Source organism: Telopea speciosissima, chromosome 5, assembly GCF_018873765.1.
Source record: "Telopea speciosissima isolate NSW1024214 ecotype Mountain lineage chromosome 5, Tspe_v1, whole genome shotgun sequence".
Classification (NCBI taxonomy): domain Eukaryota; kingdom Viridiplantae; phylum Streptophyta; class Magnoliopsida; order Proteales; family Proteaceae; genus Telopea; species Telopea speciosissima.
In genome coordinates, this window is record NC_057920.1 from 66,243,806 (window position 1) to 66,267,012 (window position 23,207).

General features: G+C 36.7%; 2 protein-coding genes across 4 annotated transcripts; both read right to left on the reverse strand.

Annotated features, from left to right (window-relative positions):
• Positions 1–261: 261 nt before the first annotated feature.
• On the reverse strand, positions 262–20,670 carry LOC122660876 (ABC transporter C family member 3-like). Of its 3 annotated transcripts, XM_043856126.1 has the most exons (12): positions 18,502–20,670; positions 18,109–18,195; positions 17,375–18,025; positions 17,096–17,260; positions 14,114–14,408; positions 13,794–14,002; positions 13,378–13,683; positions 12,953–13,013; positions 12,506–12,745; positions 12,284–12,384; positions 8,860–8,865; positions 262–271 (listed from the first exon to the last, which is right to left on the reverse strand). In XM_043856126.1, exons 1-10 carry the CDS (start codon positions 20,653–20,655, stop codon positions 12,284–12,286), a joined length of 4,269 nt encoding a protein of 1,422 aa, XP_043712061.1. In that variant the 5' UTR covers positions 20,656–20,670; the 3' UTR covers positions 262–271; positions 8,860–8,865. The 3 variants fall into 3 exon arrangements, with proteins under 3 accessions (XP_043712061.1, XP_043712062.1, XP_043712063.1); XM_043856127.1 differs by lacking the exons at positions 262–271; positions 8,860–8,865 and having other exon boundaries at positions 12,281–12,384; XM_043856128.1 differs by lacking the exons at positions 262–271; positions 8,860–8,865; positions 12,284–12,384 and having other exon boundaries at positions 12,501–12,745; positions 13,794–13,951; positions 18,502–20,199.
• Positions 4,922–5,675, reverse strand: LOC122660878 (polygalacturonase-1 non-catalytic subunit beta-like). The gene has a single exon (XM_043856129.1). It carries the CDS (start codon positions 5,658–5,660, stop codon positions 5,028–5,030), a length of 633 nt encoding a protein of 210 aa, XP_043712064.1. The 5' UTR covers positions 5,661–5,675; the 3' UTR covers positions 4,922–5,027.
• Positions 20,671–23,207: the final 2,537 nt, after the last annotated feature.

A 23,207-nucleotide genomic window follows, 5' to 3' on the forward strand; every position in this document is an offset into this window, starting at 1 on the left:
ATAAGCTCTCTTGAGAAGCAACAAAAATATTATAAAGTCTTCTCTATAGGGACACCCACTTCAATCTTGGAGCTTGCATCAACGCATTGGAACAAAATACAAGACCTTGGAACAAGTATCAATGACCAAGCATTTATTAATTAGTTCAACCTACTAGATAGTGGATTGTCTCTATTTGAAAAGTCATTTTCTTTCTTAGAAAATTATGTAGCGGTTTAATCTCAACCCTTGATTTTCAACGGTTGAGATATCATGAAAGCTTTTAGCATTTCTTTTGCTTTGCCTATAAAAGGCCTACTTATTTTATTTGTAATAGAGACTAGAGTTTGAATGAAAATTGCTTTGTGCATGTTTTCAAAACCTTGACGAGTTCTTCTTTTCTGAACCTAGAAGAGTTCATCCCATAGAAAAGCCTAGAAGAATTTTCCCATCAACCTAGAAGACTTGATGCTTTCCTCATTGCATCCTTGAAGAGATTGCAACCCCTAGTTCAGGGATAGGCTGGTCCAACCCATTGTAGTGAGACAAGCTGGAGTTTTCAAAAATGCAAAATTAACATGTATACTCGTAATATTGTGTAAGACAATGACAACTTTTGTTAATGATATAATGATTAGTCACTTTCAAATTATTTTGAAACTCTTTACCCATACCTTAACAACTCTTGGGAATAAAACAAAGGTAAATCAAAAGAAGGTTACAATTTCTCACTTCACCACTTTGTTGGCTACAAGAAACACCCTTTATTTGATCAAATATCATGCATGCATATAAATTCTTTCATGGGCTGAGGAACTATGATCTTTAATTGATACTTAATATTAATATGTTTGAAGAATGAATAAACTCTAGTTTTTTTTTGGTGAAAAATGAATATAATCTAGTTGTTTGTATTTTATTCTATCAACTATGAAAGTTTTACAATTGAAATATATATGTCTATTGTTTTGCATTTAATTATGATAAAAACATGTCTTAAAAATATCATCAAATAAGAAGTGAGAGACTTACGAGGATAAATACCTTGGTCACCTCCAATGTCTTACGTGAGACATCTTTTTGTCACCTCAAACATAAATAAATTTCCAGAAAAGCCTCTCCAAGCTGCCAGTGTGGGTTATGCCAACAGTTCCTGTTATTCTCTCTCCTCTCTCTTCTCTCGTACCTGGGCTATTAATGAACTGCCCAAGTAGCCCTTGATTGGTGTGCTCACCTATGTTGCTTGCTCAGAGAACCCTCTGCCTTGTTGTACAATGTGCATTATACAATCTATCACAAAAGAATAAAACTCAATGATAGTGAAGCGAATGTTATAGAAAGACTCGACAATGCTGGTATCGCAAAATAAATGGGAAGACAAGAGTAATGGTTAAAAACAAAGTTTAAAGTTAGTAGTTTGGTAATTCACATTTAACTTGTTTCATAATTCATTGCAATGTTACTTTAACTCCCTACATTTATTTTATAAATTATGTCAAAATAAATATTACATTAACCATGCATGACTAATCATGAAATGATTGTTTCACATGCTAAATACATGAAGTGAGAATTGCACCTGTAACGGTCATGCCAATTAATTATATTTATAGAAATAGAATGCATTTTGCAATTACATATATCATATTCTAGAGGGGAAAAAAAAATCTTATATGGGTCTTAATCTTTAGCCGCAATTATCATATAATAAAAATTATTGATATTAAAATAAATAAATTTTTAACGTAAATCATTTGATACAACATTTAAATAAATAAAAATGAAAACTCATGGCCCTGATGATATGTTCACACTCAATGCATGACAAATTATATGATGTATCATATGATATACAATTAAGTAGTTTACCAAAAAAAAAAAACAATCAATTAAGTAAAAGAACTGCGTAATTTGAGCTTGTCTATTACAGTTCCAAGCCCGACCAGCTTAGGCCTGATTTGGTATGATTTCTATTTTTCGGATTGATTTCATGAAATTAGTCAACAAATAGATTTTTAAAATTTGGATGTATCAATATGAAATATTTCAAGAATAAAAAAAACCCCCATTTGGTGGTTCAATTTCTAAGAATAGATTCTCTATATTTCTTTGGGAAGGGTGGTGGTGGTCATGGCAGCAAGCAGGTTGGTGGTGGTGATGATGGTGGTGGTGGTGATGATGGCAGTGGCAATGGTGGTGGTATGGTAGTGGCAATGGTGGTGGCGGTGGAGGTGGTGGTGGTGGTAGCGGTGGCGGGGTGATGGTGACAATGGTGGTGGTGGTGGTGAGACCATTACGAGAAGACGGGTGGTGTTTTATTTTTAACATGAAATTACTTCTTTGCCCATCAAATTAACCATGTGCTCATTAAAGAGCAAGAGTGAAATCTAATCAAATAGAAATTCTGAAACAGGTCGGAGTGATTTCTATTTTGGAAATTGTTTGGTTTGAGTTTTGCACCTTATTTCAGTGCTCAGTTGTTTCAGAATTCCTATTCCACTTGATTTCTATTTCACTGAAATAAGGTGCAAAAATCAAACCAAACCCTAGCTAACCATAACTTGGTGATTACAGCATTATATGGACATGTCCATTAAATTTGAGGCCTAACCAAATATGATCATGCATGAAACAAAAAATATACTTGTTTTTCTATGAATCGGAGCTCAATTTGGACCTGGAATCTTTTCAATCATCCCTTTTTTTAAAAATAAATTGTGCTGGAAATTCCCATCCCTTAAACCCTCCCCTCCCAAAAGAAACCCCAATTGAAGGCAGAGTAAAATCCAAAACCTGGTGACAACAGGTCTATTTCCTTTGGACCCTTTTCAATCCTATTTAAGGGGGAGAAAAATCTTTCCCACAACACCAGACTGCAATTCAAATGGTTTTTTTTTTAATATTATTTTTTTTTCATTTTTATTCGTAATATTTGGGTCCCATATGGATGGTATATTTTTCAAAACAACCATCGGTAGAATTAAGGGTGTCAACTCATACCGCATACCGTGTATCGATACCGATACCATTTATACTGTAACGAATAAATTAGGTATGGTATGGTATGAGATACCTGTACTGAATAGATACAGTATCGATATGAGATACCTGTTGGATCCATTCCCTATAGTCCATGTGCTAACATGTACTCTGGTCCCAGCTAGAATGGTATAGCTGGCAACCTCGCAATCTTCTTCAAAAAGTTGATTTCCTGAAGTCTTATTTAATAAAGAAGATAACTGTTTTTGTGAAGAACCTAACCCATACGTTTTAAAATAAGAATTATCTCCCTTGTGGTTGGCTCTGAATTAAACTTTCCGCTTTGAAACTAACTTATTTGAGACTTTCGAATTAGAAAGTTGGCAATGGAAGGAAATTTTGAACGGATGGGAGACATGGAATTTAATAATAGCAAGGATTGGTAAGAAAATTTTGAGCATAGAAAAATAACACAGTTGTTATTTAAAGAAATAAATTAAGATATTTCTAATGTAGCAATACGAAAATTTTCTATTTTAGAAGTTTTATTGCAAAAGTTTTTTGTTTGGCAGCTCTAGAGAGTATCAACAAACCAGCACCAACCTTTTGGGAAAATTATCCTCTCCAATTCCTTAAAGTGTGGCAGTGCGGCAGTGCGGCAGTGCTAGGTGGAGATTTCGACAGATGGCAGCTGTCGCATCCAACCATCCGTATCAATGAGTTCGGACCATTGAATGCGACAGCCACCAAGTGTCAACATCTCAACCTAGCACGCCACATGAAAGGTGATGATGTAGTAATTTCAGACTATTTGAGACTATTTGGATACTTAACAAATGGGTCTAGGGTTGGCAACATGTCAACTTTTAGGCTCATATAGTTGTCTGTTTCTTTAAAAAAAAAAGCATTTTTTCCACTGGAATTTTAAAGATTAATTTTTTTATTTGGCCATTTCCATTTTTTCTAAAATCTTAGCATGACACCTCATGGGGTCATGGAAATCTTATCTCCAACTGTGCATTACCATCTATATCTCGGTTGTATCTTTCCATTGATCTATGAAGAGTATTATATACAAGAGGTAGTAGTAATCTAATCCTATATACAAGGAAACAAATAAATACAAGAATAGAAAGGATAAATACAAGGATAATACAAGAGGTATAGATGGTAATGCACAGTTGGAGATAAGATTTCCATGACCCTATGAGATGTCATGCTAAGATAAAACATAGCATGTGAGCGAGGAACCTTGAGCTCTGCTTGCCCATAAAATTTCAGCTCAACATAGGGAGTGATGGCATAGGCCACGCTCCCAGACAGATAACTACTTTCCTAAGTTTAATAGAAGGATGAAATTGGCTACAATCCTTTTCTCTTCTATTTCTATAAATAAACGGCATCGTATGCTAGCATTCAAATATGGGAAACACAATGCTATTGCAATCATTTCTGTCTCTAGGACCCAATGGCTGGCAGTTTTGATAAAGGTTGTCTTTTATAATAGGGAATGTTCATAGGTGTGTTTAGAATTTGACACATTTTAATTGTCCCTTTTCTTTATTCTCAAAAGGTTTTTAAGTCAAGGGTATGAAAGGGTTTTCAAAAAGAAATTGAAAGTAAAATATCATTATGCCATTATCAAAAAAATGTCATTGTCATGCATATATTTCGAAAACGCATGTGAAATGACACTATTACCCTCATTGGAAGAATTATATGTCTATCAAAAAGAAAAAGAAAGGATTACAAATTATTTTGACACCTTGAGGGATGTCAATAAGAAAATCCCTTTATAATAAGATATTTAAACGAAATTAAATATTATCTCAACAAATTGCTTTTATATGGGCTTTTTGTATGGCTAAAAGCTTATTGGGACAAACATTTCTTTTGCTTTCAGGTTGTCATTTATGATAAAGGACAATTGAAGAATAAAATTATAGTGAAAACTTAAAAGACATAATAAGCAAGCCAAAGTTGGTCTTTATTTACCCTTCAAAGAGTTTAAGTAGTAACTTGTATCACAAAAGAGAGAATTGGAAGATAATCAATTCTTCAAATGCTGCTCAACCTAAAGTCTTTGTCCAAACCATTCCATTCTCATTTATCCAATGACAAACTTCAATTAGGCCTGGGCCAAAACCCAGTAGCTTAAAAGCAAAATGGTTTGGATTCCAGGCTGATGTGTCATAGTGACATGCCATGATCGCATGATTCACTTTCTTCCGAGCATGTATATCAACTGCATATACTTTTACTTTTGGTAAAACATGGCAATAATAGACTTGAAATGGAAATGGCTGACTATGACATAAGATTGGTGGTTCAGAGAGGTTTCCATAGATGAGTTTCACAGCTCCAATTGTGACATTCTCATAAGATCCTTCGATGCTCTCGGTACTCCAGATACGTACATGTTTCCCTAATTTCTTGACAACAAAATCGATGAGATCCTCAGCCGAATTCGTACAAGTGGACTGTTCACCTCGAATGAGGCTCTTCTCATCACATATCTCAAGGGTTCCTTGAATATACTCATCCATGTTTGATTCATTATCCTCAGTAAAGAGATTCTTCAATTCCTTGATCTGGGCAAAGGAAAATGGAAATTTTAATGCCAGAGATCTTGGCAAGAAGGATCTATATGACATTGGGTCCCTTAGATCAGGGACAGGCATGAAACTTCCCTGTTTCACCATTGATTCTCAAAAATATGGCAATCCCCCTTGGCTAGCAACTGATAGAGTTATTTCATTTGGATATTCATATTTGAGTTTGTCAACATTCCAGGGGACTATTGGTGGTAGGGTTGTGTCATTTGCTCTGTTCTTCGATATTGCATTTGTTGAACAAGCAACATTTGCTTGCATACAGAATGAAAGCATGTGGGAAGCCAATTCATTTTCCTCCATAAATTTCATAAACACTACTGCCTGATGGAAGGTTAATGGAGAAGCCTTTGCAGATAACCAATGTGGAGGGTGTGGAAGACCAATATGCTCTTCCCAATACTTTGAAAAGGCATTTTCTGCTTGAGAAGAACCCTGCAATTTCATAGGAAAAAAAATCATTCAAAAAAAAAAAAAAAAAAAAAACCAGGAACCAGCAGTGACCATGTTCAAATGAATGGACAATGGAAAAAACATCAATTTTCTTACACTAAAGTATGCTATTATCACAAGTCCAAGCAACAGAATGGGATGCCTCATGGTGGAATGAAATAGGGAACAGAATGAGTTGGGTTAGTTGAATGAAGGGGGTTTCAATTTATATAGAGGAAAATTTTCTCTTTCATGACTTGATTTAAAGAAAATTTCTAGCTGCCCTTCAGCCCTCAAATTTGGTTCATTCTCATAAATACGAGTGTGAAACAGTTGGTTTGGTCCAACTTCAGTTGTTTTCTCCTCATTTTTTGTATTTATCGGGCTAAATCAAAACTAATCGATAATGGGTTTGGTTAAAAAAACAAATGAAAACCAACAGCTACTGGCCTGGTTGGTTTTGATTCGTTATTGGTTTCATTTAGCAGTCCCTTATCGGTCTATTATTAATACGGTCTCATTATTTCATATAAAAAAATTTAAATAAAATATTGATTTTTATAAAAAAAAAATTTAGGTTTTCTTCTTCAAGTCTACCGTTTTTTGCTGTTGTTTCAGTTGTTTGGTTGATTTATCAATTTTTTTTTTCTTGTTGTTTAAGTCAATTTGATCAGTTTCGATCTTTCAATAGTTTCTGAAAACCAAAACCAATAATAAACCTATATGGAGTTCGGTCAATTGATACGATTGTTTCAATTTGGTCGGAGCTATCCACATTGCAAACACAAACCCTTAAAAATTCAAGACTACCAATGAGGGTGCATTCATGCATTTGTCATACATAGGAATATAAACCAAAAGTGTGTAGGGTTTTTCTTTCATTATCTTAATTATTGACCATGTTATTTAAGCTTGGAACCTCCATTGAATCCATCTTCCTTTTATCTTTTCTTTTTATATTTTATGTAAGCATCTCCCTTAATCCGTCAATGTAAGGTATATGTGTAAATGTGTAATCATCTAACTCTGGCTTTTCAAAAAATAAAAAAAAAAAAAAAAAATAATCCTAATTTGGTTTGAATTTCAACCTGATACTACACAACTAGATGTCAAGGGAATACTTCGAAAATTGTTCGAAAAAACTCACTTTGTGTTTGATGAACAAAATCCTATAACCCTTTATGATGAATATGACATGCGCCAAATTTGATATGTGCCTCATTGTTATCAAGGGATGTTTGGAAGCGATTCCAAACATTCTTCCAAAACTCTTAGATGTCAAACAATGGTCCCTCATTAATCTCAAGAGTCCCAACCAAGTGAACTCGAGAAGCTGGCATAGCGTCTTGGTGTACTGGTGCACTACAACTTTGATTTCTACCCTCGAGCGCTGGATGAGAAACTTCATTTGGACAGGTGTTGCTGAATCCTCAAAGGCTATTTCTGTAGGGTGGGACAAAGTCTGCCAGCCTAAGGACGAAGGGGGTTTGGGGATCAAGAGACTTAAGGGATGTGAATAAAGCAATGTTGTGCAAGCTCACTTGGAAGATTAGGAATGGAAATTCGGTATCTTCAAATTTTTTAAGACACAGGTTTGTCAATAAATGGGGGAATGTGCGGCCTGGGTATAGAGCATCTTCCATTTGGCCAGGTATTAGGAAATTGTGGAGCTTTGTGGTGGAGAAGGAACGTTGGATCCTGGGGTATGGGGTTCGAATAAATTTTTGGAAGGATAAATGGTGGGGTCCTGTCTCTATTCAAGAAAAAAGTCGGTTGAATGAGGAGTTCTTCAAGAATGATGGAACCAAGGTGAGTGATTTCATCAAGGAGGGAGAATGGAGGCTGCCACCTGTTTCTTCGGGTGCTTTGTTAGAAGCTTTCCAAGAAATAAAAAAGCTGCCAATTCCTTGTCACTCAATGGAGGATTCAGTGTGTTGGAGCTTGTCGAAGTCCGGGGAATTCTCGGTGGCGGAAACTTGGGAGGGTATTAGAAGGAGTTTGCTTACTGTTCCTTGGGCGAGCCTGGTGTGGCATCGGAATATCCATTCGCGACACTCTACTCTTGGGTGGAGGCTGGCTCATAGAAAGATCCCCATGGACGAGGAAGTACAAAAAAGGGATATTTGTTTGGCAGCGAGATGTTCTTTGTGTAATAAAGATGGTGAGTCAATCCCTCATTTGTTTCTCACTTGCGAGTTTAGCACTGCAGTTTGGAATTCTTTTTCAGCTTGGTTTGGTTTCATGTGGGGAAATGCTTCCACCATTCAAGGGTTCTTTGAGTGGTGGAAAAGTAAGCTTGGCAATACGAATGTGAAGGAGCCATGGGCTGCAAGTGCTTCAATTATTAGTGCTATTTTGTGGGAAGAAAGAAATAGAAGGCGCCATGACGGTATCTTCAGGAATGTTTGGCAGGCCCTGGAATGTGTGAAAGGGGAGATTAGGGACTGCAATTTTGTGATTAAAGGGGTGAAAAATTTTCAGGACTTGAGCTGTGTTAGGAACCTAGGATTGGCTGTTTCTAACGCCTCTGCTCGCAATATTCTGGAGGTGTTTTGGTGCAGGCCTGATCGGCAGTGGATCAAGCTTAACATTGATGGCAGCTCGATTGGGAATCCAGGAAGGGCAGGGGCTGGGGGAGTTTTTCAAAATTCCCAAGCCCAAGTGGTTCATTCATATTGCAGATACCTGGGGGTCTCAAACAGCTTTGTAGCTGAGTTCAAGGCTTTGTTAGATGGGCTGTTTTCTGCTAGGGAGAGAGGCTTCACGGATCTTTGGATAGAATCTAACTCGGCTTCCTTGGTATTGTCTATTCAAAATTCCAAAATTCCGTGGTTTGCGCTTCAAAGATGGCCGGTACTAAAACCTTTTCTGGATTCCTGCATTTGGAAAATTACACACTGTTATAGAGAAGCAAATCCTATTGCTGACTACTTGGCTAAACATGCGGCGATACGGGAGTGTCTTCCACAAGTATTCCCTTTCCTAGACATATTGAAGAAAATTTGGCTCGTGATGCTATAGATACCAGTTCTTGTAATGGGTTGGGGGGAGCTGGCTGGCTGTCATAGCCAGTAACAGTGTTCTTTGTTTTTTCCTGTCTTTGTAGTTGGCTCTTTGTCGTTCTTTTATTGCAAGGATCTTCTAGCAAAAAAAAAACTCGGCATTCTGGATGGATTTAGGGATGGAAACTTCACAACTTTATCAGCTTCAACATTAAACATTAAGCTCAATCACAGCCCCATGAGATTCCACCAAGGATTTATTTCACGGTATCAGATTTGGTGTGGATAGGAAGAAGCAAATGGAAGGTGTCAATTAAGGCAAGGTCTAGCTATAATGAGTTCATGGTGGCTTTGGTTCTCGATTTGCATTCCTCCATGTGAACCTAGAATCAGCATGGGTATTCAAAGAAAGGGAGGACATTGTGAGTTTGTCACCAATTTGACCAAAACAAGTTCAAAGAAAGGGGCTAACCCCAAGGGGCAGCGTAGTTGGCAAGGGATGAGGCCTAAGGAAGCTGAAGGTCCTGAGTTTGACTCCGCCTCCCCTCTTACGACCACCCGCCTAAGAGGAAACTCCCTGGTGAACATGGGGGCCTCAGTATCTCCCGGTTGGTGTGTGTTACGTGGTCGTGCACAAGCCCTGGGAAAAAAAAAAATAAGAAAAGAAAGAAAAAAAGTTCAAAGAAAGGGGAGGACAGGGGAAAGTGAGCATTAGCACCCCTGAGTAAATGGCTTCTAGTATCGAACTCCATCCACAATATGTCAAGAACTCTGCCACAGATGAATGGCATAAGACCCTCAATCGGTCACACCACGGTAGTACTACTATTTCCATTTCACCACAAGTTTATTGCAAGTTGGGAGCTTCACCACGAGAAAATGGCAATTACATGGGCTTGAAGCTCATAGAAGGAAGTAGAGAGAATGAATTGTGCTTTTGTTGTTGGTGAAGCCTAATCTCTGTTCAGAAAGTGTTGTGGTGTTCCTTTAGCGGGCCGTTTCGCATTTGATTTGATATGTATTTTGTCTTATTTTGGTTCAAATCTCAAACTAGACCGGATGGGTCTCTAGGGGCAGTCTTGTACTTTCTAGGTTAGGGTTTTCCTATATATTGTATCTCTTAAGAGATGAGAGAGAGGGTCTGTATTATTCTTCACTGAAATTGTAGTTTTTTACTATCGCGTATTATCGCTCGGCCATGGATGTAGCTTCCTTCATGGGGGTGAACCACGTAAAATACTGTCTTGTGTGTGTGTGATTTCTCCTTTTTTTTTTTAGCCCGAATATTCTCTGGGACCCGGGCTGGTCCCTAGGCTTTTATTGAAAATCAAAGAAATGAATAATGCTTACAAGGGGACATACCCGCTACAAAACAAGATACACACACACACTCATCAGATACTCTCACTCCCATACAAAGCCCACCTAGAATCATTGCCGTACAGTTGGGATTCCAAGGGAATCCTCCCAGACGATGCAATCGAGGCCATCGGGTAAAGCTACCTCAGTCCCGAACCTGGAGTTAGTGTCAAACATGCACGCATAGTTCGCAAGCCAATCTGCAGCTCTATTTCCTTCTTTGTACATAAAAGCAATATCTGCCTGCAGCTCTTCCATGAGAATTTCTTTCTCATTATACCAGTACCAGAGCTTCCACACGTTGCATTTCCTCGTGAGAACACATTGCACAGTAAAAGCAGAGTTCGAATTTACAAACACTTCTCTAAGACCCAATTCCTCACAAAGCTTGAGCCCATCCCTCAAGGCCCTAAACTCAGCAATTGAGTTTGTACAGACTCCATATTGGTTGGCGAAAGCCATCAGGACCTTCCCTGCACCATCCCTTATGATTCCCCTCCTCCCCCAACACCAGGGTTCCCCTTGCACGCCCCATCTATGTTGAGTTTGAAACCATTCAAGTGTGTGTGATTTCTCCTTCTTTTTCGTTTTCTTCTTCAAAATCACCATTCTGCTGGGTTGTTTTTCTAACAGCTTTGGTTACCCAAGAGAAGGCTTCTAGTACTCTCTTTATAATTTCATTCTTGTAAATGTAAAATGGATGGCAGATCTCCCTGGCGTATATTGCAGGGATTCCTGGGATGTAGGTTATGATTTCATCTTTCCTTTTTGTGAAGCAAAAGAAAACAGGTTCAGCACTTAATTTCATGCTACTTACCATTGCTTGATTGTTTTAATACAAATACTTGGGAGTAAGAAAGTGCGAAAAACAATGTTGTTTCACCCATTATATAAGATGTTCTAGCCCCAAGTTTGTCACTGTTATTAGTTATTGTGCAGGGCTTAAAGTCATTTATGCCTAAGGGCATCTAAGTATATATGGACCATTTCCCATTCATAAGTTAGCTATCTTGAAGTGTTATTTACTTAGAATGTATATTTTTTTTCTGAAGAACCTAAACCATACATTTTTTATGTTAGAATGACCTTCCCATATGGTTGGCTCTTGGAAAAATTCAAATTGCTGCTCTAAGAACCATTTTCGAGACTTTTGGTCTCGTTTGCAAGAAGGGAAGGACAACTTTCAGAAGCAGGGAAACTCAGAAATTTAATTATAGCAAGACTTAAGCTGTGTTTGGTTGGAAGAATGCATTGAACGTAAATTTTGCATTTTTGGATGATAAAAATAGTTGTTTTTATCGTCCAAGAATGCAAAATTGAACTAGAATGCATACCAAACACAACACATGTTATTTATGAAAATTCTTTCAATCGATAAATCAAGATATAGAGGCAATTTTGACCGTTTGGATATTTATGTCTAAGGTTGACCACGTGACAAATTTTTGTCTCAATTAAATTCAAGATATGCACTCCCATGTATTGACATATTCACTTGTATTTTTAGATATCTATTTTTTTTTTAAAATTTATAGTTGCATGCTTTCACTAGATTTTCAAAGCTTAGTTTGCCACTTGACCAACTCCATTTTGGTTAAAACTTGACAACAAGAGACCTTGAGCTTTATTTGTCCACAAAACTTTCTGCAATGTAGTAGATATTTGTGACGGTCTAAAGATACTGCATACTATTAAAACTTCTCCCAAGGTTTATAGAGATGCATGGAGAAAAATATTTCCCCTCATCTTCTTTTTTCTAGTCCCAATATTTCAATTAGATGTCAATGCCAACTCAATGATTAAAGTTAGACTCGATATCTATTCAACTGTCTTCTTCTAAAAAATATTTTGTCACTCTCAAAAGCAATGAATCTCCTGCCTACATTTGAACTTTCAAAACGCTTACTTAGTGTTCATAACCTAGGAACTACATCTTCGAGTATACTCCCTAACAAGCTTTGCAAATGATGAAGATTTGATCTCTAGCAATTTGGCTGGGGAATCATATTCCAGTATAAGACCTGCTTAACACAAGAAAACATGTCAATTTAATTAGGCAAGTACCTCAAAAGCATGAGAAAACTTATTATCGAAATCAGTTGAACCAATTTCTTTATGGTATACTAATTACTAGCTACTAACCATTATCAAGAAGGAGAACCATATCAATATCAAGAATCGATGTTATCCTATGTGCGATTGTGATGACAATAGACCCTGAGAAGTGTTGCCTAAGTGTTTGTTGAATGAGATAGTCAGTTGCAGTATCCATTGATGCAGTAGCTTCATCGAGTACTAACACTTTACTCTTCTTGAGTAGTACCCTCCCTAAACAGATTAGTTGCCTTTGTCCCATGCTCCAATTCTCTCCATTCTCAGTAACTGTGACAATCACCATATGAAAATCAGTTAGCTATTCAGGATATTATTTTCATTAACTTTTCTTCCCCCACTCTTTGCCCGAAAAAGATTGTGCGCAAGAAGTTGGAGATATCATATAACAAGAATTTTGAAAAGATTGTGTACTTGAGCATAGATAAATTGAAGTTGATCAGCTTTAATACAGACTGAATATGAGAAGAAACCAACCTAGAGAATCAAGCTTTCCTTCCTTTCTAACTTTATCACCAAGTTGGCATCTGTCTAAAACCTAAGACAACAAAAAGTCCTTGATAAATTTGATCACTAAAGATGGGCTAAGAGATGAAATGAACAAGCAATGAGGTATGAAGTACAAATGGAAATACAACCGGAAAAATAGTACGTTTCCCAGGTCCCAACATGACACACAAGGTGGTCCAATGAAATGATTTCAATGTCCTAGTGGAAAGGATTTAAAAAGCTGAGCAAAAATAAAAAAAGAAGACAACCATAAGAAATGAGTTCATAAGGATACATGTCCCAAGAGTCAGTTATGCTGTGTTTGTTTTGTGTGTGAATCATCAGTAAGCAAAAGTTATTTTCATAATCTCGTCACTTACTAAAGATTATTTATAGAATGACAAAAATCCCACCTCCCAAATATGTTCGTCCGTGTACTCTTCAAGTGGGTCAAGATTACTTCTTAGAGTCCCCTCAAACATTGCCGGGTCTTGTGGGATGATGCTCAATCTTGACCGTAAGTCATGAAGACCAATACTAGAGATGTTGATACCATCTATCGTAATTTTACCGACTACAGGTTCAAGCATGCGGAAGAGAGCCTGTACGAGAGTTGATTTACCACTTCCCGTTCTTCCAACGATGCCAATTTTCATCCCTCCAGGGAATGTGCATGTTATATCTCGCAATATAAGAGGAAGGTGTGGGGCATACCGGACCTACATACATATTAAATAATCAAATCATGAAGTTTAGTAGAATTCCATAAGAGCATGAAACGAGGAAACAAATAAGGAGAGAGACTTGAGGAATCAAGATTAAAGATTACCTGTAAACCAACAATATCAACTTTCCCTTTTGATGGCCATTCACGATCTGGCCTATTTCCTTCTACCAGCATAGGGGGTTCACTAGGGATGCATGCATACTGCAATATTCTTTCAACAGATATGATCCAATTCTCAAGTCTGTTAAGATCCCATACAACTCCTTGCAAATTGAAACTAAGTCCATATGTGACTGCTAAACCCACACCACCTTCAAGAGAGAAAATAAAATAAAATAAATTTAAAATCTTGCTTTCATGTGAGCGATTATCGTGGCTGCCCTAAAAGATGATTTCATAAGATCTTAAGTTTAACTTTTTACCAGGACTGAGTATTTCGTTCGGCATTGAGATCAAGAAAACTAAAGAAATGGCATATGTGATGGATGCCAACATATCCATACGGAAGCATAACCACTCCATTGCACCAGAGAAATAAAATTTGGGTCGAGAAAACCCATCCACCAATTTGAGGTTTGTGTCCATAAACCTTTGTACTTGATCAAAGCACCTGATTGTGGTTGAACCTAAACTAGATTCAGAAAAATGTTGTATAATTGGAGCCCGACATACCTCGGCCAACCGTGATAATTCCCGTGCCGTTGATTTATAGTAATGCTACAAGACAAATTTCATAAAATGTGTAATGAATGTATAGTTAGAGAAAAAATGTTATAGCTTTTCTTTATGAGATTTCTTAATGTGACCTTTGCTAATGACACAATATTATGGATGTAACTATAGATATATATTTCATTTTATTTTATTTACTTCAACTGTTCTTTTTGAAGGACAATTATTCTCTATTTTTATTAGATGTTGATTGAATACTTGATTTCCAAGATAATAAGCTTATTGGAAATGAGCATAATTGTATTTGTAATATCCATTTTTTTTACCAAATTTTTAATTATATTATCAAATTTAAATTCAGTCAATAACCACATGTGCCTATATCCAATTTTGTATCCAAATTTAAATTGTTAAAGATGGATTACACAGTACGGCCTTATTTAGTAATGTCCAAAAAGCACATGAATATGTAGTTCAATGGAAAAAATGCAATATAGTGAACATCGGTACTCCACTTAGCCTAAGTGCAATAATTTTGCTTGCTTAGTATGCATAAAAGCATAGTCCACATGCTTTACTTAGAAAAGAAAGAGGGATGTAAAGGAGAGATTGAAAACTACAAGGGAAGTGGAAAAAAAAACAGATTGAAAAGAAGGAGAAGAAGATTTTTCCATTGAAAATTAACAACTAATTAATAATGTGGCATAGGTTCTTGGATGATTCACCAATATAGGCTTCTCTTGACTGTCCAAATACTTGTCACATGGCAGTTCCATTGGGGCTCAAATTTTGTGGATGTAGGTTGCATTGTCCAAATCACCACCTATCTATCTATCAAATTTGAGCGATGAGTGGATAAGAATTCAACTTTTGCAACTTTAAGCAACTACAGTCCAATGATTGAAAATAAAAGAGTAGAAATCCAAACATGGGCGGCAATAAATGTTATGTTGGGTCCAAAACTTACCACATGACTAATTCAAATGGGGAACAACTATTTAATGGTCAGTTTAACTAAAACAACCCTCCAAATGATCCAATATTGTTGGACGATTACTAATTTAATTAAAATGGAGAAATGTTTTCTGTGGGGGAGTGTATCCTTACGTCCAAACACATGGAGGGGGGGGGGGATGACCACACCACCCCCATGAAATGCAAAATGACCCCCTGTTGATGCTTCTGCGTGCGCTCCTATTGCCCCCTGCGCAGGTGTAGGAGCCACATTCCCAGATAGAAAACACTTCACCCTTCAAATTTTTTACCAATCTATCATTTTAGAACATCTACTTATTTATTTTCAGAGTTACTCACTGATTTACAATTTATCTCATGCAAACAAAATTTATTTATTATTTATTATTTGCAAAAGTTTCCCTTATCGGCATACTAGGTAAGGAGGTCTCTGTCTTTGGATGGGATGCCTAATTTTACCACATGGAATGATTAAATGGTAAATATGACTGACGGATATCTAGGAGATGGTTTGGATAGAGTACATGTCAAATTTCAAACCCAAATTCATCATTTATCTCATGTAATGCCATACCCTCTCATGTATATCAATGCATCCCCTTGATAGTCCCTTACACCCATGTTAAATCCTAAAATTTTTCAATGATTTCAACATATGGACAACTCCATTTGGGATGAAGCTTAACATGTAAGGAAGGTTCTTTCGGGGTTTGCCTATCTACTAGATTTCAATACAATCTGATTCACCATATGATAGAAGTAGGTATTCAACCATGACTTGGTTATGTGGACTGCTAGACCAGAAAACCTTCTCCCTTAAATGATTTTTATAATTCGTTAATTTAATAACTTATTTTTAGTTTAAGCTTCGACCGTTGGAATTACCTACAACGCTTAGGGAATATTATATTTTTATCCATACATATCTAAAATATTTTATGCATATCAAAAGAGTAGTCATGCCCCTTTAGGTGCACTTCATTGGACTTTATGGTCCATAGTTGTCATGGTGGAATGGTCAGCCTAGGTGATGGGCACCGGTGCCTTGTTGGCATGGCACCTAGGTGGTCAAGTTGTATTACATAAAGAGGGGAGTTTTGTACAAAACACAATGAGGGGAAGTAATGAGTAAAATAATGAATTTTTCCCCTTTTACTTATGATATGAGAGGGTCTTCTTCGTCTTGATGGAAGGGAAAATGGTGACATTGGCTGCCATTGCAAACTTTCTGGCAGCTTTGCCAGCTGTTATTATTTCCCCATTTTTCTTCGTATCTTTCCACTCTCTTTGGTTTTCTTCGAATTTCCCATATTTGTTTTCCTATTCCCCCCACCCCGCTCCGTTTCCTCTCCCCGTTTCCTTATTTTCCCCTTTCATTTCCCCCTATTTTTCTGCCTAAGCACATTGAACAATATGGAAAACGATCACCTAGGCTAGGACTGCTGTTGCCTAGGTGGTGCCTTGACACCTAGGCATCTTTGTATTAATTACCTAAAAATTTGTGATTGAGAAAATAGATTTCTTGTGCATATTATTTACAAATTCAAGAAGAACATTAAGGTTTAATCATCATTTTCACACCCAAACATATATGTATCCACCACTAATTCAGTTTTGGCGTGAACAAAGCAAATTTCAACTTTATTGGTTACACAGAGCTTGGGCCAACTTGTATGGCCTGTAAAACGATGGGAAAAAAAATGGTTGAGCTTAATTTGAAATTTTAATCATGTGAAGTGAAGTGGCTATAGAATTACCTGGAACCAGATGCATGCCATCATCATCGGAATAAAAACTATTAACATTTGCCATGCAACTTGTGATACTACTGCAGCAGTTCCTATGAATAATATGATTGAGATAAGAAATTCTTCAATTTGATGTGGAATAGAAGTATCAACTGCACTTTGATCTATAGATACCTATATAAAAAAATAGTTACTTTAAATTTAAAATTATATAACTTTTATGGTGATCAAAGAAGATCGTTAAGAAGATCGTTTGGATCCCAAAAATAAATAAGCATGTTTACTTACCCGATTTAAAATTCTTCCACTCGGAGTAGAATCAAAAAATGATAGAGGAGCACGGAAAATGCACAAATGCATTTTGTTGAAGAACAAAGTGGCTGTCTTATATCCAGCAGTTACAATGAGCATGGACCTTGTAAGTACACAAAGAGAGCTTCCAAGGATTAAAGAAAAATAAACAAATATTAGAGTGGATCCTCTAACAGGAGGTTTCACATCCTTTGAAATGGGAGTAGCCAACACCATCCAGTAATTACTAGCTATTACGAGAAGCTGACAAAGAATTTGTGCCAATAATATGAATGGTACAAAAGCACCTTTGTATGCAGCCATAATATACTTCCAGTAGACTGAAATATTGACTTCACCCTTTTCTCTATTTTCTTCTTGGATAAGCTGCCCTTCTAGGCCAACCAGTTTTTCTGTTTTGCAGTTTTTGGGTTCTTTTTCTTCATCTTCTTTAGTTGACTTCTCGTTATGCAACATATTACCATCTTCCTCACCACTACTTAAATTATCCGAACCATCCACATGTTCAATAAAATTAAGGTTTGCCAAAGCTTTCTTATGTGCACCCACTAATTCCATAAAGTCAGTTCCTGAACTAAGAATTTCTTCATACTTTCCTACTTGAGTAATCTTTCCATCACTCATAACCTACCAAACAAGAGAAGGTAATAATCACTTTTAAATCGGGTTGGTGAATTTAAAGTCCAAAAAGAAAGTTGACATATTCTCACCATGATAAGATCAGCAAAACGTAAAAATTCTACTTGATGAGTAACATAAATTACTGTTTTTGAACCCAAAATTCTCAGCAAACACTCCTGTCACCGAAAAAACAATAAAAAGTTAAGATGCTCATATTAGACACTCAAAAAGAAGCAAAAGTTATGCATATTAATACAATTTATTTTTCACCATGATAAGTAGCAAACCATAGATTTAATTTAAAAAACATGAATCGTTTAATGTCTTGTTTCTATAGATAACAATGATTTTATTCTTCGTAGATTAACTTTTAGATCAAGCTCAGTTTCTAGTGAACAAAATTGTGATGTAAGGAATGATATGTATAATCTTAAGTTATTTTCATCATGGAAAACCTTGGATATAAAGATCAAATATATTACCTTAAATAGATGAGCTCCTGTGTGAGCATCCACAGCACTAAAAGGGTCATCAAGCAGATAAACATCAGCATCATGGTATAGTGCACGTGCCAACTGGATTCTTTGCTTTTGCCCACCACTCAGGTTGAGTCCCCTCTCGCCTATGATAGTTTGGTCCCCAAAAGCAAACAATTCTAGGTCCCTCTTCAATGAACATGCTTCAAGGATCATATCGTATCTTTCCTTGTCCATATCCTTACCAAATAATATATTGTCGACTATCTTTACACTCTGTATCCAAGGTGATTGTGCAACATAGGCTGTCGTCCCATTCAATTTAATTGCTCCTGATACCTTCGGCATTTCCCCTAATATGCATGAAAGCAAGCTTGACTTGCCTGACCCAATAGCACCACAAACAGCCACTCTCATACCATGGGACACTCGGAAATTAAGATCCTTTAGTGTGAAATTAGGGGAATGAAGGTCCCAAGAGAAATTTCCCTTGACTATCTGAACTGCAACCTCAACACCATCTCTTGGAAGCTTTTGTACTGCATTCGGATCAAGTTCATTGAGACATAAGAATGAGATTATCCTGTCGAGGGAAATTTTAGTTTGAACTACCATAGAAATTGTGTCTGGGAGATTATAAATGGGCCCTTTCAATAGAATAAATGTTGCAAGTGCAGATAGAATCTTCCCCGACTCTAGTGGAATTCCCACAAACATACAGAACCCAAAAGTAACCAGAGATACATACATGGGAGCAGATAAGTAGACAAATGAAATCATAGCTGATGAATAAAGTAACTTTTTTAACCATCTTGTTTCCAAGTTTCTAAGCTCAATTATCTTAGCCAAGAACTTCATCTCCCAGCCTTGGAGCTTGAGAATCCTCATATTCCTCAGAGCCTCAGATGTCACCTTCATCCTTCGATCTTTTGAATCCATCAATTCCCCCTGAAATTTCTTTTGTAGTTTTCCCAATGGAATATTTGCTAACATCAAAATCGTTGTGGCAACAAAAGCTACAAGTGAAGCAAGCCCCAGGCTCTTGTACAAGATCAACAATGCTAGAACTATCTGACTAGGCACCATCCATATATCATGCAAGTACCAACTGAAAAAGCTGATCCTTTCAACATCAACACTCAATAAATTAATATTCTCCCCACTAGTGTGGCCCTGCTTTGATTGGCTTGAAAGCTTGAGACCCTTCTTATATATTATTGATAACAAGGCAGCACGCACCTTAATTGCCATCTTTCGCAATTGAAAGAACAAGTGCCTCTCTGATAGGTTCATTATGAGCTTTGAAAGAAAGAAAACAAATACTAGCTCATATCCTTTATATTTTAGTTGGTTAGGGTTATTGAGATATTGAACAAATGCGTCAATAAGGTACGGTCCAACATAAGCAGCCATTGTGCGTGCGATGGAGAATAGAGCTGTGCATAGAATTTCTTTCCACGTTGTGAGAATCAATGCTTTCACTAGCTTGAGTGTGCTTACTTGACCACTACTACCATTGCCATTGCCATTAGATTCAAGTTTATTTTTAAAATAAGTAAGAATCACATTGGCACGATCACAATTAGCAAGTTGAGGAAGATCATCCAGGTCCAATGTTTTTTTATACCCAAGTGCAAGCAAAGGGTCCATCCAAGTGAAAGTAAAAATACTAAAAAGATTGGCATTTGCGTAAGAAGTTACACTCTCTCCATTGACACTTGATACTTGTTCTCCATCACCACTGTTTTGATTGAAATTAACTTTCAAAAGAGGATCCAAAAGATTGAAATCTTTATCTTCTTGTCTCTTGCCAAACAACCCAACATAGCAAAAGAACAAACCAATAATAAAGGATTCAGCATCAGAGACCCATAGAAGGAATGGTAAAGAAGAATGTTTCCAATACAAACCAAGATGTATAGCAATATTGGAACAAGACATTAGGAAGTAGAAGACCCACCACACCCTTAGTAAAATGGGGAACTTGCGTTCACTTGAATGAGAAAATTGGATGTGCAAGTAAGCAGAGATCACAAACCAAGTGAATGTTCTGAATGCAAAATCTAACTGGGCAACAATCTTTTGATTAGACCAACCATGTCTATACTCATAGAGATAGTTTAACATGGATAGGAGAAGATCACAGAAAGTCAAACCCATGCAACAGATAAGGGTTGACCGATAGTATAAAAAGTATGTATTCTTTGACATTGTTTTTGAATTTTTAAGGGTTGGCATCATATTTCTCTTGCAAGACCAGGAAATGGATAGAAATAATAACAAAATTATGTGTGAAGAAGCCGAAAGCCCATGTAGGAAAATGGAGGCAGAAGATTGTGAAAAGAATATCCAGGTATTCATACCATTCTTTGATTCTTCAAAAGCATCCATGTGTGTAGATTTTCTTTTCTTCTATTTGTAATTTGATAGCTCAGTTTAGGCAAGAATGATATAAAACCTATCAACTTTACTGCATTTTGAATTGATGTAAGCCTATTTGTGAAAATTTTGTGGAAGCTCTAGTATCTAAATTGACCATTTTCCATCCTGTGCTCCAAAAAGATTTAGACCAGTATTGGAGTCTCAATATCACCCTTAGAAATAATTGAACCTGTTACTAAATAGACAGAATAGAAAATGTTAGAAAATATATAAAGAACAAGAGAATAGTACAATTTTAGAGAAAATTCAAGAAGAAGCTACAATTATATGTGATTTAATCCATGTTCATTTAATAACATTAATAGAGAGTAAAACCTTGGGTTTTTTTTCAAATGCCCCCCTCAAATTGCCCATACGTACAAATGCACCCTTGAACTTTCACTAATTCCAAATGCACCCCTACTTTCCAAACTTTGTAACACTTTAGTCTAGTCCGTTATTTAGAGACGTTAGACATTAGTTTTAGGGAATCTAATGACCAAAATGCCCTTAAGATAAAAACCCACCAAAATTAAAGAGTAAAGTGACCAAATTGCCCTCATCTTCCCCAAATCGTTTAGGGTTTGAAACTGAAAATCGAATAAAACATAAATTCATCCAAAAAAGAGGGAAAATTGCTCCTAAGGTTTTAAGGTTTAACTCTTTTTTTCTTAAAACCATCCTTTGTAGAAAATAAAACATGGGCTAATGGTGCAAACCTCTTCAGAAACTTGGAGGAGAACGAAGTGGTGTAGGATTCCTGGAGGCCATCCTTTGTTTTCTATGAATCATTTGTGGCCATGGCGAGCTTAATATGGATGCTTCATAAGTTAGCCTTTGCGTTTGATCCTGTTGTTGAGATTTTTCAGGTGGAGAGGGGTTGATTTCTCGATGGTTTATATGGAGATTGTTACGGGGAAAGCTCCGTCTCCTGATAAAACTCGACCCAAGGTGGGATTCACAGTGATTCCATGCTTCCAGATTGGGATAACTGCCATCCAGTGTCAGGTGTATCTAACTGGCACGAAATGTGGAGAGCAAGTGTTTCCTGATTTTCTAGTGTGAAGAACAAATAGTGTGAGTAGAAACAATTTGTAGATTTAGCTTTTCTATAGAGGAGGACAAATTAGGTAGAACAAGATTTGATCCTAGACCTACTTTTGGGCTTTGCAATTCATTTGGATCATAACATCTGCGAAGAGTTCATTCGTTTGTTGGCCATCCAATCGATTCCATGTTTTATTTTCTGCAAAGGATGGTTTTAAGAAAAAAGGGTTAAACCTTCAAACCCTAGGAGCAATTGTCCCCTCTTTTTTGGATGATTTAATGTTTTATTTGATTTTTAGTTTCAAACCTAAACTATTTGGGGAAGATGAGGGTAATTTTGTCACTTTACTCTTTAATTTTGGTGGATTTTTATCGTAAGGACATTTTGATCAAACCCTAAAAACTTTGTAATATGAGATGAAATAAACTTATAAATAATATATATAATTAACGTGTTTGAGAAAAATTCAAGGAAAGACAAAGAAATTCATACTAATGATATCCGCAATGCTATACACAATTTCTTAATTGAGAGAATTATTACAAAGGGGGTGAACAATAGTTTTATCACTTAGACTCCAAAGGTTGATGGTGTTGGGAAAACAGTTCCCTTCCTCCATGATTGTTTTGATGATAACAAACAAGTTGGCCCAAGCCATGAATATTAATATGTCAACAGGTATGATGATGAAATAAAGAAGATCAAGCCAAGATTGAAAAGACATAAAGCACAAGGATGTTCAAGACAATGCTTGGAAGGTCAAGATTTCAAGCAAAGAAGATCTTGAAAAGATCTTTTGAAGATTGAAGAACATGACTCGAAGAAATCAAGTTGAAGTCCAAAATTGAAGACTAATTAGAATTACACTCCTCAATGCACATTGTATTGCATGAATTATAATGAAACTTGCATATCATATCATTCATGCATATTTAAAGAATCTAGGAAGTGACTTAAAGACCCTGAAAGTCCTTACCATAGATTGGAAAAGGATTGGACCAAAGTCCATCAGAGACAAGTTGGCAAAATATCTTGAAAGGCCAAACGGTCGATCCAACCGGTTACAGGGGCTATTTTGCCCACTTAGTTCCAGCAGCCAACTGGTCGCCCAACACCAACCGGTTGATCGGCGATCGACCGGCAGGACAAATACTGCTCCAACGGCTCTTTAACGGCTATATTCTTCCAACGGTTATATTATCTGGTCAACTGGATCATTCTTCAGGTCAATTAGATGGACAAA